This window comes from Microtus oregoni, unplaced genomic scaffold (assembly GCF_018167655.1).
Source record: "Microtus oregoni isolate MIOR12 unplaced genomic scaffold, Mior012 000065F_ref0000479, whole genome shotgun sequence".
In the NCBI taxonomy this organism is placed as follows: domain Eukaryota; kingdom Metazoa; phylum Chordata; class Mammalia; order Rodentia; family Cricetidae; genus Microtus; species Microtus oregoni.
Genome location: NW_024543875.1, coordinates 3,694,356 through 3,710,595, shown reverse-complemented (window position 1 = coordinate 3,710,595; position 16,240 = coordinate 3,694,356). Strand labels below are relative to the sequence as shown.

General features: G+C 46.1%; 1 protein-coding gene across 1 annotated transcript in view; it reads left to right on the top strand.

The window, feature by feature from the left end:
- The first annotated feature begins 5,704 nt into the window (after positions 1 to 5,704).
- LOC121440135 (cytochrome b5) overlaps positions 5,705 to 16,240 on the top strand; it is a 30,124-nt gene continuing 19,588 nt past the window's right edge. Inside the window, exon 1 of the mRNA XM_041640839.1 lies at positions 5,705 to 5,942. Within this exon, the coding sequence (XP_041496773.1) occupies positions 5,814 to 5,942 (129 nt within the window). The 5' untranslated portion in view covers positions 5,705 to 5,813. The remainder of the gene's footprint in view (positions 5,943 to 16,240) is intronic.

Genomic DNA, 16,240 nt, shown 5'->3' with positions numbered 1-16,240 from the left:
CAACTGGCTGCTTGCTCTGTCTCTTGACCTTTAGTTAACTTCATTTAATTCTGTTTATAATAAACAGAAATCTCTGGGATTAAAGGTGTGTGCTGGAGCTGAGCCACACTACAAGTATAAACAGGTTTTTTTTCAAGTAAATGATGAAATCTCAGGGTTGAAAGTGTGATCAAATATTCTGCAACATTCACTAAATGCATCTATTTGAAGAAAGGAAAAGTCGGAAGTCAATAACTAAAGGGGGGGGAGGTAAAATAAGAAGAAAGTTATATAAAGATGCTTTTTTAAACCAAACGATTGAGATTTTGCTAAAAACAATAATAAACACCACAAATAAATGAGGTTTATCCTACAAGCACAATGCTAGTTCAATATTTAAAACTCAATGTTGACAGACATTTCTGTCCCGCCTGCTCCCTCAGCCGTTCAATCCCAAAGAAACACACAGACGCCTACATTAGTTGTAAAGTGATTGGCCTATTAGCTCAGGATTCGTATTAACTCTTACACCCTACATTAACCCATTATTCTTGTCTATGTCAGTCACGTAACTTGGTACCTCTTGTCAGTAAGTCATTCTCATCTTGCTTCCTCTGCATCTGGGTGATGACAGCAGACCGAGACTTTCCTCTTCCCAGAATTCTCCTCTTCTGATCACCACACCTATTCTTTGTGCCTGGCTACTGGTCAATCAGCATGTTATTAGACCAATACAAGTGACAAATCTTTACAGGGCACAAGACCATTGTCCTTCAGCAACTCAATGCATTCTATCATTGGAAAAGGCTAAAGAGGGGAAACCATAGGACCATTTCTACAGATAGAAACAAGATTAAAGCTCTACGTCCCTAGTGATAGCATCTGTCAGAAAGCTGGTGGACACCGACAAGCAATTCAATTACTAAGGGACATCCACAGAAATAACCAATCACCTACAGTGATCATTCTTAATTGTCCACTCCATGGGATTTGGAGTCACTCCGGAAGGAAGCTTCTGACAATGTCTGTGTGGGTTTCTCTGGACTAGTCTAATTGAAGTAGGAAGACCCACCTGTTCTATGGCTTTGGGTCCTGGGCTGAATGAAAAAGAGAAGACCAGGTGAGCACCAGCGTTACCTCTGTTGGCTTTTCTTAAATGGCCTTTATTTGTATGTACACATGTCTCGCCTACATGTGTGTATGTGCCCCACATGCGTGCCTGATGCCTGTGGAGAGTGGAGAAGGGTGTTGGATTTCCTGGAACTGGAGTTACAGATGGTTGTGAGCTATCACGTGGGTGCTGGGAATTGAACCCTGGTCCTCTGCAAGAGCAAACAGTGCTCTTGACTGCTGAGCCGTCTCTCCAGCCATTCTTCTGAGTTCTTGCCTGCAGATACAACATGACCATCTGCCAAAAACTCCTGTAGCCATTACTTCCCCAGTAGTAGGCTGGACTGTACCCTCAAACCATCAGCCAGAAAAACCTACCCTTCTCTAAAGCGTTTTTGCCCAGTTTTTATTGCAGCGACAATCTAGTACCTGATCTAGTAATACAGCCACCTTTGAACATGATACAGTCAATGAGATAAGGGATTTATATAAAAAAAAGATAGGTTATTATCAGGTGACATAGTTGGCTATAAGACAATCTCAATACACATGCCAAGAAGCAGAGTTATGAAAGTATAGACTCAAGGAAAGTGTAAAAATTAGCTAAGTAATTATATGTTGAAATGAATATGCAGTGGTATACAAGAAAATACAACACCATTTATAATTACTAAAAACAAATGTTTAAGACCGGCAAGATGCCTTGGTAGTAAAAAGCACTTGTTCAGCAAGCCTGGGGATGTGAGTCCACTGCATCAAACCTACATAAAGGTGGAAAGAGGGTACTGAAACTGTCTTCTGACCTTCACACACATGCCATTGACACGTGAAACCCCCCGCCACATCACACACACAATAATGATAGTGAATACCTAAAATTTATGTGAGAACATTCTGATGTATATCCAATGAAGATATAAGATTTGTGTGCTGAAATTGAAATAGCTGATGGAAAATATCTAAGAAAGATCTCTGTGCTCATATCTTAGAAGGGGTGGCAGTGCACAATTTTTCCCAGCTTAACATATAGCTTTAATGAAAAAACTGTCATTTAAAAATGTGTATTAGTGTGCATCTGTTTGTCCGTATGTGTGCAAATGTCAGGTGACATTTGAGGCCAGAGAGAGCTCTGGGGCCACTGGAATTGGAATTACAGAAATTACAGTTATGAGCCCATCCCTGTGAGGGCTAGGAACTGAACCCAGGTCCTCTGCAAGAGCAGCCCTTGCTGTCATACAGCTCGGCCCTGGAGGGATCTTTAGTTTAAAGACCCATGACATTTCCAGTTCTCTCTCTGCTTTATTTGTCTCAGTTGCAGTGCTGTTGCTGTGCAGAGACACCATGAAAGCTGAAACTCTTACAAAGGAAAGCACACAAACGGGTCCTGCTTACCCTTGGTCCAGAATCGGCATGACAGGGAGCATGCCAACCAACCTACCAGCAGATACTATACTGCTGGAGAGGTATCTGAGACTTCTCATCCGGGTCTGCAGGCAGTAGGAAGAGAGCCACTGGGCCTGACTCGTGTTTTTAACACCTCAAAGCTCACCTCTAGTGACCCATTTCCTCCAACAAGGCCACACTTCTTTGGTGACTAAGCATCCAATATATGAGTCTATGGGGGGCATTCTTATTCAAATTACTACAGTGCTTTTGGTTCAAGATGTGAGCTCCCTGCTTCTTGCTTCAACCTCCATCCTGCTTCTTGTCCCAGCAGCCATGTCTCCCTTTGCTAACAGACTCTCATCCCACTGCAACCACAAGCCTGAATAAACTCTTTCTTCTGTAAATTGCTCTCCCTATGGTGTTTTATCACAGTAATAGAAAAGTGCCTGGGGCCGACACAGACATTAGCTACGCTTTTGTGTATGCGACAAGGAAAGGAATTGAGATTATCGGAAGCAGTTTTAGAGAAGGAAATAAAGCAGGTGTTGTGGAATATTCTTTTTGGACACTGTGAAAACGTGTCTCTGTTATTGGCTTAATAAAAAGCTGAATAGTCAATAGCTAGGCAGGATGCTGGGAAGAGGAAAGGAGGAGACAGGAGGAGTTACCAGCCAGAGTGAGAGGGAGCTAGACAGGCAGGAGGACAGGCAAATGCCAGGAGTCTCATGACAACTTGTAGGTGAATAAAAGTTTCAGTTATAAGAGCTAATGATAAGTAAGCCTAAGCTATCGACTGAGCTTCCATAATGAATATATCTCCATGCCATTATTTGGGAGCTGGTTGATGGGACAGAAAAAATCTGCCTACAAGCAGGAGGACTCATCCTACCTGATCTCAGGAATTATTCAATAATTATTGTTGTCAAGACTGTATCATATTGGTGGAAGCATAGATATATGGATTAGTGGAAAAGAGTATACAATTCAGAATTGATTCCACTAATATCTGATAAATAAGCCAAAAGAATTTACTGAAGACAGGCTATGGCAGGAGTTAGGGACTTGTCTCCAATCATGTGGCCCTGGAATAGTGGTTATTTCAAGCTGAAACCTGAAATCTTACCTTTCTAACACCAGGAGTACAAACAGCCTTGCTCACTAAGTATTGATGAGGGCAGCCATAAACCCACACAGATAAGTTCTTCATATGACCTTTGCCTTCCTCTAGCACTTCCCTTCAGCCGATCTATCTCCTGACGACCTCCCTGAATTTACCAGCATAGCTCAGAGGTCCGTCATGTCCTCACGAGTTGATTGTTCTTTATCTAAAATGTATAAAAGCATCATGCTTTGCTTGTATTTTGACTTTTGTCTCTAGTGTAAATCTCCATGTGCACATACAGTTAACACTACTTCTGTGCTTTCTCTTGCTAACCAGCTCCCGTGTTTGATTGTTAGGGACAGCTAACCAATCCACACACGAATTACTGTAGGGTGTGCACAGGGTATATTTTACTCTATTCCTTTTCCTTTCAAGTCTTCCCAACAAATAATGCTTGAGGAATTTGATGCAAGGAAAAGGAACTCCACTGTGAGTCTTTCACTTTACACAAAGAAAGGGAGCTTGGAATGCATTGCAATTGGGACGTAGTGGGGGTGTTCTGCAGTCCATGCTACTCAAGAACCAGACAGAAAGACCTCTTCAGAGAGGATTTGGAAGCCAGTGTAGGCTACACAGTAAGCTCTCAGCCAGACTGGACCACACAGTAAGACACTGTCTTAGAAAACAGCAAAACAAACACAAAGAACCAAGCAAAAATGGGATGTCTTCAAAATTAAAATTGTTTGCTATGTAGCCCAAGCTGGCTTCAGACCCGTTGTCCTCTGTCTCCCCTGTCTGAGTCAGGGTCTGCAGGTGTGTGCTGCCTTTTGCTTTTATTGTATAGTTACATTATTATATTGCCAGGTGAGGGATACAGAGAGCCTATCGTTACATATTTGAAACTTCCCGTGAAACTAAAAACTCCACTGAACTTCTTGGAAATTGTTCCTACTTTATATTTTAGTTGGTTAATGTAAAATAAAATCCATGCATGTTGTATGTGAATTAAACAGATTTCTATCCTAATACAAATAATTTACCATAGAAATACTTCTGAGTTACAACCGGAAATGCTTCCTTTTGGTTAAACGAAAGAAACAAGGAAAGTAGTTTGGAGTACTTTCCAGAGTTTTCTTCCCATGAGTAGGTCTTCCTGGAGAAGGGAAAGGGGAAGGAACTTACCTCTAAGCACCTGCTGTGTTCAGGACCTTCCTGATTTCCCCGGAAATCACGGAGATGGAAATCACTAATGTCATTTATTTATATTTATTTTTGGAGTTCATTGTTTAAAAGACTTAAATAAACTACTAAGGGCTTTTAAAATATGTTAAGAGTCTTTGTGCCCCCTGCTATCTTATATGGTATTTACTCCCTGTCAAAAGGGCAGGGGAGTGCCAGGCGGAGGGGGGTGCCCTTCACAGTGCACAGCTTGGTTCCTTATTTAGAATTTAAATTAACAACATTGTGGAGGGTAAGAGAAAGTCCTTGCCATTTCGGGGTGTCCTGGCACAGAAGCTGTTTCAGGTTACAGAAATTATTGTATGCTTCTAATTTTTATGTAGTAATTTCTTTAGAGTCTTTGTTTGCCTGTTAGATGAGCCATCAATCCCTAAGGTACCGGCCGAGTAAAATGCATGGCTCGTTCTTTGGGACCACATATTCGATTTCAGGGTTTAAACTGTGGCACTTGTGAAGAGACTCTCTTTCCTATCTTCTTACAGTCACTTTGTGGACTTGAACCACTGCAATTTTTGTTCTAAGTGATTATCAGGACGCAAGGCCGGTTTGAGTAGGAAACACGCAAGGAATTAGCGTGGAGGTCAGGGCCTAAGGCTGGGGATGGAGTTTGCCCGGCCGTACCGCTTCCTCTTCTGTTTGGTGCTAAGACCTCCGATCTTGCCTCCTCATCACACAGTGACCCCACCCGCTGCCTCCGCGCAGACTCAGAAAAGTCTCTCCCTGTCCTCGGCGCAGGCAGCGGGTGATTGTGAAGGGCACCTCTTGTAGCCAATCAATACCAGCATCCTGAGCTGAGGGGCGTGATTGGACCGAAGGAGGGCGTCGACCGTTGACGGGAGCACCATATTGGCCAATCGCTGGGGGAGGCGCCACCTCACGGTCCTGGGCACGGGTCCCGGTGAGGCTGGGAATGTCCCGGGCGGAGGCAACTCAGAATTGAGTAGCGCACCACCCTGCACGGTTGAGTTGCAGGGCCCGGGAGGCTCACTGTTCCGAGATGGCCGGACAGGCAAACAAGGATGTGAAGTACTACACCCTGGAAGAGATTCAGAAGCACAAAGACAGCAAGAGCACCTGGGTGATCCTGCACCACAAGGTGTACGATCTGACCAAGTTTCTGGAAGAGGTGAGCTGGGCACGCGCGCTCCAGTGGGGGCGCGGGGAGGGTGAGCCCGGGCTTTGGGTCTCCCCGGCGTGACCCGGGACCGAGGTCTGAATAGGCGTTATCTGTGAGTACGCATTCGTTTGCGTAAGTTTAGGAGGGCCCTCCGCGTCTGCACACTAGTGTTCGCTTCTGAGCATGCTCACCTGCGTGTGCACACCTGTGTCTGTGCTCCTGAGCGCCTTGGGTTTGCACACCTGGGCATGGCTCTGGGAGGTCGGGAAGCATCCTAGCCTTTGTGAGCGGTTTTTGCAGGCTGCTACGGGAGGAATACTTGCGGGCCAGAGCTGGGTTCCTAAGGGTGTTCAGGAGGGTCCTGAATAAATGCTAACCACTTATTAGGAGAGGGCATAACCGCACAAGGATTTTAAAAAGATCCCCTTTTATTTTATTCCGTCTTGTGTTTGCATATAAGGCTCTCTCCTTGTAGAACAGATTTATGAGTGGACTTCTTATACCAGCGGGTTGGAGACCGCTGGTCTGAAGAGGTGTGGGTTTCCAGAGGGTTCGCTAGGGTCGGAAGTCCAGGAGGGGACACCTCCAGGGCCATTCTGAAGTCGAGACCTCTATGTTCACCAGTGTTCACTCAGCAGAGACTGAATGTTGACCACCTTACTGCAGTATGACTTGGAGCCCAGCGCCTGATTGGTGGGCATCCGGAAGACTCCCTAGCCTGCCCTTTGAGCTAGCACTAGGGTAGGCAGGTAGGCAGCACGGTACAGCCAGAAAACTGGAGCTTCATCCTTAAGCTACTTCGGAAGTTTTAAATGGCTTAAAATAAATGGCTTAAATTTCCTTGGGCAATGCTGGTCTCAAGGTTGTAATTTTTAATCTTTATTCCCTCCGGACGCACTTTTGCTTTGAGTCACAACACAACACACTTATTCCCAATTAAATAAGAATTCTGATTGATGGGGATGGTTTGCCTGTGTTTTGTATTGTTTTGGTTGTGAACTAGGCAAAAGAAGAGGCTCAGTTTTAGATTATAATTTAAATCAAGAGCCCTTTTTTGCATACAGTGTTAAACAAACACAGGGAAAACATGCAAGTTTGGAGTTGATGTCTCCTAGTAAAACACTTGACTGTTAGGGATAAAAAGGGGTTCCAATTTAGGTGGAAATGGAGTGCAGTGTGGACTCAGATCTGCCTCCCTTCTGCTGAGCCCAGAGGAAATTTGCATCCTGGCTTCTCAAACTGACATGCCTGCATGACATGAGGAACCCAGGCCCCTGTGCCTGACTCCTCACATGGAACTGTCCCTTTAGCCCCTTCCCTTGCCATGGTATCTGTAATCATACAGTGTGCCTTTTGACTTCATGCGTGCATGCGCGTGCTTGTATGTGTGTGTGTGTAATAAAGTGTAGCATTTGTACAAAACAAAACATTGGGATATTTTATACTATGAAGCAGTTTTAACTTGTCCTGTTGTCCTCTAAAATACGGTCTTTAGACCCAGTCCTGTTGACTTGTTAGGTCGCCTCTCTAGCTGTCCTCAGTACCCCCGTCCTAACAGTGACACTGTCTCCAGATCCTGCCAAATATCCCACAGACCATGCAGTTTCTCCTAGTGAATACATTGTGTATGACTTTTAAAAGTAGATGCTTGAAATAGATAACAAGGAAGAGATTATTAGATCCCATTCAAAACTGTTTATTCTCTTGTTTTATTCTCACGGGGCAGGAAATGGGGGAGAGGATCCTACAGGTTTCCTGGGCCCAGCTGAAGGCCTAAGAGGCAGCCACTCAGTTGGGAAACAAGTTGGAAAGCAAATCTTTGTTCTCCCGAAGTTATCAACACCCTGTCTTTGAGAATTGCTTGGGAAGAACACTTCTTGAGCAACATGCTCCCCAGGAGCCAGTCAGCTAGGGAGATGATGAAGAGAGCTGAGTTTGGAAGATACAAAACGGTTGGGTCCTGTTGACATGAGGGTTAGAGGAACCAAGGTGCCCTCCTGCCTTTCTTACCCCTGCCACTGTGTATGAATGTTCTAGCATGTTGGAATGTAGCAGGAGTATTTCCTGTGACTTCTCAGTATGTCCAGATTCTGCCGGGTGTCGACAGGTTTTTCCTCTTGACATCTTTGTAGCTTGCTTTTCCTACGTACGACTGCTTGTTTTGCACAGTGTTTTAATCATTGGTTTTCCACCTCCAGGGTAGTGTTGTCCTTAGGTTCACTGTGTGCACAGCGTTGTGTGGTCCCTGCAGACAACTGCCTGTGTCCGTTCGGGTTGCAGATTCACACAAGTCTCCTTCAGCTCTGCTGCGAAGACATGCCGCCAGACAGCTTTTCTCCTTCCTAGGTCCCTCCAGCTTCAATTATCTTTGTTAAGTCTATGCAGTTATCATAGGCTTAGGCTTAAAACAGAAATATTTTACAAGACCAGAGTGTCTGGCTGTCTGGCCCACTTTCTCTGCCTTTTCCTCCCATTCCACATTTCAAGGCCTCGCACTTTCGTGAAGCCTGTGAACTGAGCACTAGTCTGTCCTTGGTAATTTACAAATGAAGGGGGGGGTGGGGGCAGCCTCCTTACCTCCCACTGGAACTTTCTGTCACCTTGAGCTATGTTTCCACAGCTCACCCCTCCACGTAGCCACGCTCCCTCGTTTCTGTTGAGGAAGCGTGTGTTGTGATGTTGGGTGGTTCCTACTCTGCCCTCTGCCTTCTTCTGTGCCTTCAATCCCTACATGCAAAGGGAGTCCGTGGCAGTGCCTGCCTGCCTGCCTGCCACCGACACAGGACTTGAAGCATGACTGGTGTGATGTGCATACATGTAATCTCAGCATTTCCAGAACTCAAGAGTCAGAGGCAGGAGAATGGCCAAGAGTGAAAGAGGCTAGCTTGGGCATCAGTGACAATCTGTCTCCAGAAACCAAAACTAGAAGAAAAAACAAAACAAGACATACAGACAAACAACAGAACCCAAAGCAGGCTGAGTGCGTGTGCTTTTGTCAGCTGCCGTCAGGGGCATACTAGGGCTGTGGTTTCCACTTCGCAGTGCCAGGTGTGTTTGTAGGTAACATGTAAATCCAGAAGGTAATCTTGAAATAGGGGAGTATTCAGAAAAATTATCTTTCTGGTCAAGAACACAGATTGAAGGTTACTTGTGCAATGTGAACTCTGTCTTGCTGAAATAATGTTTAGAGGTTCAAAGGATGGGCAGGAACCCAAGAGGGAGGGCAGGCCGATTGCCAAGGCAATCTAAACAGCCGCAGGTGTTTGCTTTCTAGCTGGTGCCTGCAATGGGATTATAAGTCTCATTACCTATATTTTGAAACCCCCTCTTTTTTTTTTAGTTCCAACCCGTAGGTTTTTAGTTTATTTTTGTGAAATTGAGTCTTGTCCTATCAGACCATGTTATTAACCAGGTTAATGATTACAGAAATTTGAGACATCATGATTTGAAATGAAAACAGGTGTTTAGGGCCAAAGAACAAGTTTGCATTTCCCCCTCCTCCAGTTGGGCCAGGTTTTAACAGGCTGTGGATGGGAGGGAAGGAAGCATCCTATGATAACCCTGTTAGCTACCTTTCCGTCTGGGCAGCATGGGTGTTGGTAACATAACATCTCCTGGACTGTGTCACAAGGCAAGTTGACCCTCCTCCCCATGGACATTTCCTATTGGCCCCCAGATGCCCCTGTCTTCTAAACTGAGTCTTGAATATCCTTTGAAAGCATTCTGCCTTGCAGAAGCTCTTAGCTTCTGACGCGCTTTGGCTTTGGGGTCTTGATGAAATCTGTTGTCACATTCAAAGGAGCCCTCAGTGATGGCAGTGGCTTATGCATCCTGGGTAAACAGGTCGCAATGTGACATCCTGCAAGGCCACCTGGGTATGCACCTAAGTTTCTTTTAGCTATTTCTGCTGTTTCGGGGAGGTGTACCTTTTCTGAAAATAGATTCCAGCTTTGTTCTAAAACAGTGAAAACCAAAACAAAGGCTCCAGACCACACTCAAGGCACTTAAATCTCGCTTTTTTGTCCTTAAGGTGATGAAAATTTTATAAATAAGGAAGTGAAACAGGTTCTACAGGCCAGTGGGGGTAAATCAGGGACTAGGTAAGATGCTAATCACCACTTACTATGGATATCTGTTATTCTAGAAGATTCCAGAACCCTGGGAGACAACCCACAGTGCCTGTCTTGTGTAATAGAATCTGAATAACTCTGGTCCTCCTCCATTCATTCGAGCACGTCGGGCTGTGGTGCTAAGGCCGGTTCTAGTCTGAGGACATTGGGAAGAATACTATGCGTGAAAAGCGCGTAAAGAGGAGGTGTTCAGACAATTAAAAATTTTGGGTTTTTTTTTTGTTGTTATTGTTAATTGTGCTTGGAATTTGTTTTGTTTTTGTATTGAGGTTTGACCTCAGGGCCTTGAGCGTGCCAGACAAGCCACTAAGCTACGTCCCCACGCCTTGCTATTTTGTTTTACTATGGAGACAGGTCTTGCGCAGGTTGGGCTTCAACAGATGGTCCTCTCACTTCAGCCTCCTGAGTGCAGGGATGGCCAGCGGGGCCACTATACCCGTGTCACATGATTACATTTTGATTACTGCCTACTTGGGGTGAGGGTCCAGCTTCATGGCAGAATACAGAATACTACATGGCAGGCTCAAAGCTTTGGATTTGATCCCTGGCACTTGTTATGTGGGTGTGTATAGTTATCAGAAAAACAAACAAACAGAAACGTGCTTGGCACCTTTCACATGTAAAGCTGTTACTATCGGCACTCACCCGCCCGTCCTATGGGCGCAGTGGCCGTCAGCACCAGCACTATTCCCTGTCTTTGTGCAATGTGCAAGACCATCTGACAGGTGCGTTCTTGGTGTCTCCTGGGATGTAGTTTCCTTGGGAATGAACCCTTAATTGTATTTATGAGCTGACTCCTGAGCTTCTTGCAGTTATCGGAGCCATGGGAATGGGTTGAAGATCGGGTGCACCAAGCTCTATGATAGGCGGCGTCCAGAACTTGGTCTTGGTGGCCTCTGGTCAGGAGGATCACAAAGATGAACTTAATTTTTTATACCTATAAAGTATATTCTAGTCGGGTGAGTGTCCAGACGGTGGGAGCCTGGGGAGACTCTGGAAGAAGTCAGGATACTCCAGGGAGCTGGAGGCGAAGGGATAAGATTGTGTTAACATCCTTTAAGCCCACACTGTCTGGCTTGCTGGCTGGGGATGCAACTGTTTCAGCGTTGCAAGCTCCTTGGTACCAGAGTGCTTTCCTGCCTGCTGTTCTTTTGTTCACCAGGATTTGTACAGCTGAGCCACCATAGGCTGGGACACAAAACACATTCTGCCTGCTCTCCATTTTTTTACTATGCAAGTAAATGTCACTTATTAATTCCCTCCTCCCCAGTGGGGTGATAAAAACTATAGCAGGGAACATTTAGTGGACGTTTATTAACATTCATTACGTCGTAGGCTGTAATGCCGAGGACAGTTTGGTTCTAAAACCCTTGTTGGGGTTAGATAGCTCAGTTGATAAAGTGCTCGACCCACAAACATGATCTGAGTTAATCCCCAGGGCCCATGTAAAAAAAGACCCAGGTGTGGTGGTGCAGACATGTAGTCCCAGCACTGAGGAGGCAGAGTTGGGGAGATTCCTGAGGCTCACTGGCCAGCTAACTTACCCCACTTGGTTAACTACAGGCCAGTAGGAGTCCCTGTGCCTAAAACAAGGTAGACAGCATCTGAGAAACAGTCCCTGAGGTTAACCTTTGACCTTCACACACGTGTGCACACACGCATCCTTGTATGCATGCATTCCCATGCTGCACAGGTACATACATACAAATCAGACCAGAAAGAAAACAGAACTTTACATTTGTGTTATAGGTCACTAAAACATACCTCCTACTGCATGGGGGGCAGCCTTCTCCTCCTAAAGGCAAAGGCACGTGGCTTAGAGAGTCTCCCAGCTGGCTCGGGCATACAGCCTGCACTGCGCTACCAAACCTGAGGCCTATAGGGTTTGGAAGATAACCAGGATAGCTTTCAATGAAATCATATCCCATGGTAGGAGTGCCCTTTCTTGCTCTGAGGTTTCAAGGCAAGCTGTGAAACAGATGGAAGGAGGTGAAAGGGCAGACTCCTGTCTTCCTTCTGTCTGCATAGCTTTCTAGAAGGGAAGGGAAACAGCCATTCTGTTTCTCACAGGAGCTGTTCAAGTCTCGCCCAGTTGGTTCTTGGCATAGGGATCTTTGCCACTGGACCCACTTAAACCATGAGTGATTTCCATCCAGAGAGGTTCAGTTCCCACGTATCAGGCGTGTGTGAGGAGGCTGTGGAGGTTCTGGAGAAGGCTTCCTCAGTGACTGCCTTTAGAAGACAGCAGTGAAGCCGCTGCTCTGACCCATCCCTGGGTGTGTCTGGCTGCCCTCCCACCCCCTCTTCCTGTCTTCCGCTTTCTCCTGCCCCATAGTCCTCTCCTGTGAGTCTCCCATGCCACCACAGGAGTGGCTGGGACATCTTTGTCCGGGCTCATCTGTCACCGGCTTCAACGCCCTTCCCTTCTGTCTCCAGCCCATCTCACCTTCACCTCTGCAGCAGGCCTTTGGTTTTGTTCACTTGGTGGCACCATGAGCCTTCAGCTAGTTAAGGCATGCTAACATTACCCTAGGGAGTGCATTTTCCAGAAAACTAAGCTCCGTCTTGTGAAAGACTGTCATGTGACTGTCATGTGACTCCTTCCTGGTGCCTCCCATTGCATTTAGAATCAAATCCCATCTCTGCCCAATCTAATGGTGATGGGTCCCTGCCTGTGGCCCTCTTCCACCTCAGGTAGTGACACTGTCTCCTGTCCACCATGGCTTTGTTTTTCAAACCAGCTAGACTTATTTCTGCCTGAAGCCTTTGTTCTTCTTCCTCCCTGCTTGTCCTGTTTCCCTGGTCAGCTCCACAGAGAGGACAGTTCTCTGTCTTACTTTCTGTTGCATGTACCTGCTAACGGTGACATCAGTCAGGACCGGGCATTTCTTTAGCCGCTGGGCTTTGTCTTCTAGACAGCAGGCTGCACGTGTGTCTGCTCAGTGCTGTCTGCCCTGGACGTAGTAACTGCTCAGCCTTAACCCTGGGGCGGAACAGGAGAGCCTTCTGTGGACCGCAGCTGCCAGCTCATCTTCGCTGCTGTCGGGTTTTCCTCTCCTACTCATGGCCCTTTGTGGTAGCGTCAGGATCTCTTCGTCACAGACACTTGGTAGAATTCTGTCCTGAGGAATTTGTCACTCAGCACTAATGGGACTTGGTTGTGGAAATCCGGATTATTATATAACCACAGAGCAAGGAGCAACACTTGAGTCAGATCCTGTGTTGTAAGACAGAGTGGAGTTCAGTACACACAGAGCACATTCGGAGACGCTTCCCGGCTTCTTCCTATGGAAGCCCATGCCGCCATGTTTCCTCTGGGTTCTGCTTTCTCACTTGGTGATGTGACGTTTCTTCCCCGCCACCTGTTTCTATTCTGCAGGAACAAGTTCCAGCGTCAGAGCCTCACCCCCCATGCCATTCTCTTCCTTATTCAACATGGGGACCCCCATCCTAAGAATTACATGAACACGGCGTCTCTGGACAGCTCTCCCCACTGTCTCCTCAGGGTTTGTTCCCTTGCATAGTGCAGCCTTTGAAAGTCCTGTTAAACCTCTCCATCAACTCCCCGCTCCTCTCTGTTTCATCTGCACCTTTCTCTTAATTCCGCGACTGCTCCTCTCCTGGGTTGTTCCTCCAGTGTCATCCGAAGGTCATGCAGTCATTTCCTGCTTGGCTTCCTGGACAGCACTCACTTCTTCCTATCTCAATGGTCACACCTTTGGCCACCTACTCTTCCTTCTCTGCCTATCTCTGACCTCGGTACTGGAGACCCTAAGGCCAAGGGTTTTTCATTCTTCCTGGACCATCTTGTCCAGTGTCACAGCTTCCAACATGTGGGTGACTTCTGGATTATAATATCCAGTCCAGAAAGGCCCCTCTGCTGAGCATGGCTTCACGTATGGTGTTTTATTTCATATCCCCACTTTGGTTTCTGATAGGCTTCTCAAACCTAACATCTGAGAAACAAATACCTGGTTTTGTGTTCCAAAACTTTATCTTTATCCTTGCCTGCCTTCCCCAGTCGTGAGTTTCTTACACCTTCTATTAAACTCACCAGAATATTCTGTTGGCTTATCTTCATATGAAAGTTAGACTTTGGTTAACTTTTCCTCTCTCTGCTGTCACTGGTCAAACCCTCTGACAGCTCATGCCTGGCCAGGTCTCCTGTGACCCTGAATTTGCTCACCACAGTAGATTGACATTTTAGAAGTAAAGCCAGTTTATGCCACTTTGTTCCATTTAATCCCTTTGTGGATAATCACTCTACCTAATTAAAAAACTTAGAGTGTATCTACAGTATTCCGGAGAGTGTGGTGCTGGCAGAGGGACACATATGTAGATCAGTGAAACAGAAATAGAAAAATCCAAAAATAGACCTGCACAGATATTTCTCACTGATTTTTTTTTTTTTTTTTTTTTTTTTGCAAAAATATAAAGGCAGTTTTAGGGAGGAAGGGCAGTCTTCAGCAAATGGTTCTGGAGTGACTGGGTATCAGTGGCCAAAAATAAATCCTGTTTTAAACTTCACATTTTATGGAAATTGGCTCAAAATGGATCACAGAAGCAGTTTTTGGTTTTCGTTTTGGAAGAGTGTTCTTAACATGGTACCGAAAGAATGACCCATTCTAAGATCTTTGCCTTGGAAAAAGAAACTATCTCTACAGTTCACTCCTTTGTCCTTCAAGTATTAGCCAGCCTTTACCCCAAGAAGGCTCCCACCGCTCCACTTAGCCCCCAGCATTTCAGAGACCAGGACTGCTTTGACTTCCTAATGCGTTCCTGGGCAGCGTGAGCTACACAATGAGAGCTTCTCAAAACAATGGACAGACAGACAAAGCCTATCCTGACCAAATTAATCCAGCTGGAAGTCTGTGTAGATCCCTGAGTTTGTCCTTCCTTCCTTCTTTCCTTCCTTCCTTCCTTCCTTCCTAATCCCCCATCTCCTCCTAATCCCCCATCTCCTCCTAATCCCCATCTCCTCCTAATCCCCCATCCCCTCCTAATCCCCCATCTCCTCCTAATCCCCCATCTCCTCCTAATCTCCCATCTCCTCCTAATCCCCCATCCCCTCCTAATCCCCCATCTCCTCCTAATCCCCCATCTCCTCCTAATCCCCCATCCCCTCCTAATCCCCCATCTCCTCCTAATCCCCCATCTCCTCCTAATCCCCCATCCCCTCCTAATCCCCCATCTCCTCCTAATCCCCCATCTCCTCCTAATCTCCCATCATCTCCTCCGTGCTAGGGAACAAATCATGACCTGAGACATGCTGGGTAATTGCTCTATCTCTGAATTACATCCCCAGCCTTGTATTTGTCTTACATGACCCCCAAACACTAACTTGCTTGCTTATTGTATTGTTGCATATCTGTTTCCTACTAAAGGATGCCCCCTGTGAACCCTGGAGCTCCTCAGTCTTATTCATAGGTCTCTCCTAATTCCTAGAATAGCCCTGCATGGAGAAGGGACTCCGTATGAATGAAATGACTGAATGAATAGAATCTTAAAAGTGTAAAATAGAAGAAAGCTCCTAGGAATGGCTGTTGGATCAGACTGAGTAATTTCCTGACAATATTTATAATTTTTTCCTTGCCCGCCTGCAGATTTCAGCCCCATTTATTATTGTTTGTTTTTCAAGACAGGATTTCTGGCTGTCCTGAAACTCGCTCTGTAGATCAGGCTGACCTCAAATTCAGACATCTGCCTGCCTCTGCCCCTCAAATGCTGGGATTAAAGGCATGTGCCACCACCTCGCAGCCCATTTATTATTCTTAACACTTAAGGATGGGCCCCGATGTTTTTGGTATTGGGGGGAAGCAGGGAGGATGGAATGGCGCCACTGTCAGCCCTCTGGTGCCCATAGCTTCGGCTCTTCTGACTCACTCTGCATTTCAGGTAGACCAACAGCCCCTCTCAGGTCAAAGTCAGCTACCTCTGGGCCCTGGTTTTGGTATCTTTACTAGTTTTAATTGAAGTTGGGTGGTCAGTCAGGAAGTCCACTGTGACGCCACCTGATGGCATCTGTGCGTGGTTCTGTCCCTGGGAAGCAGGCCTTGTCCCGAGCCTTTCTTCCCTCTACTTCCAAGCCATTGCATCAGAACTTGGGGCTTTGTGCCCTTCAGGATCCAGAATAATAGTTATGTCTTCACTTTCTTTCCTTGCTTTATTTTATCTGTT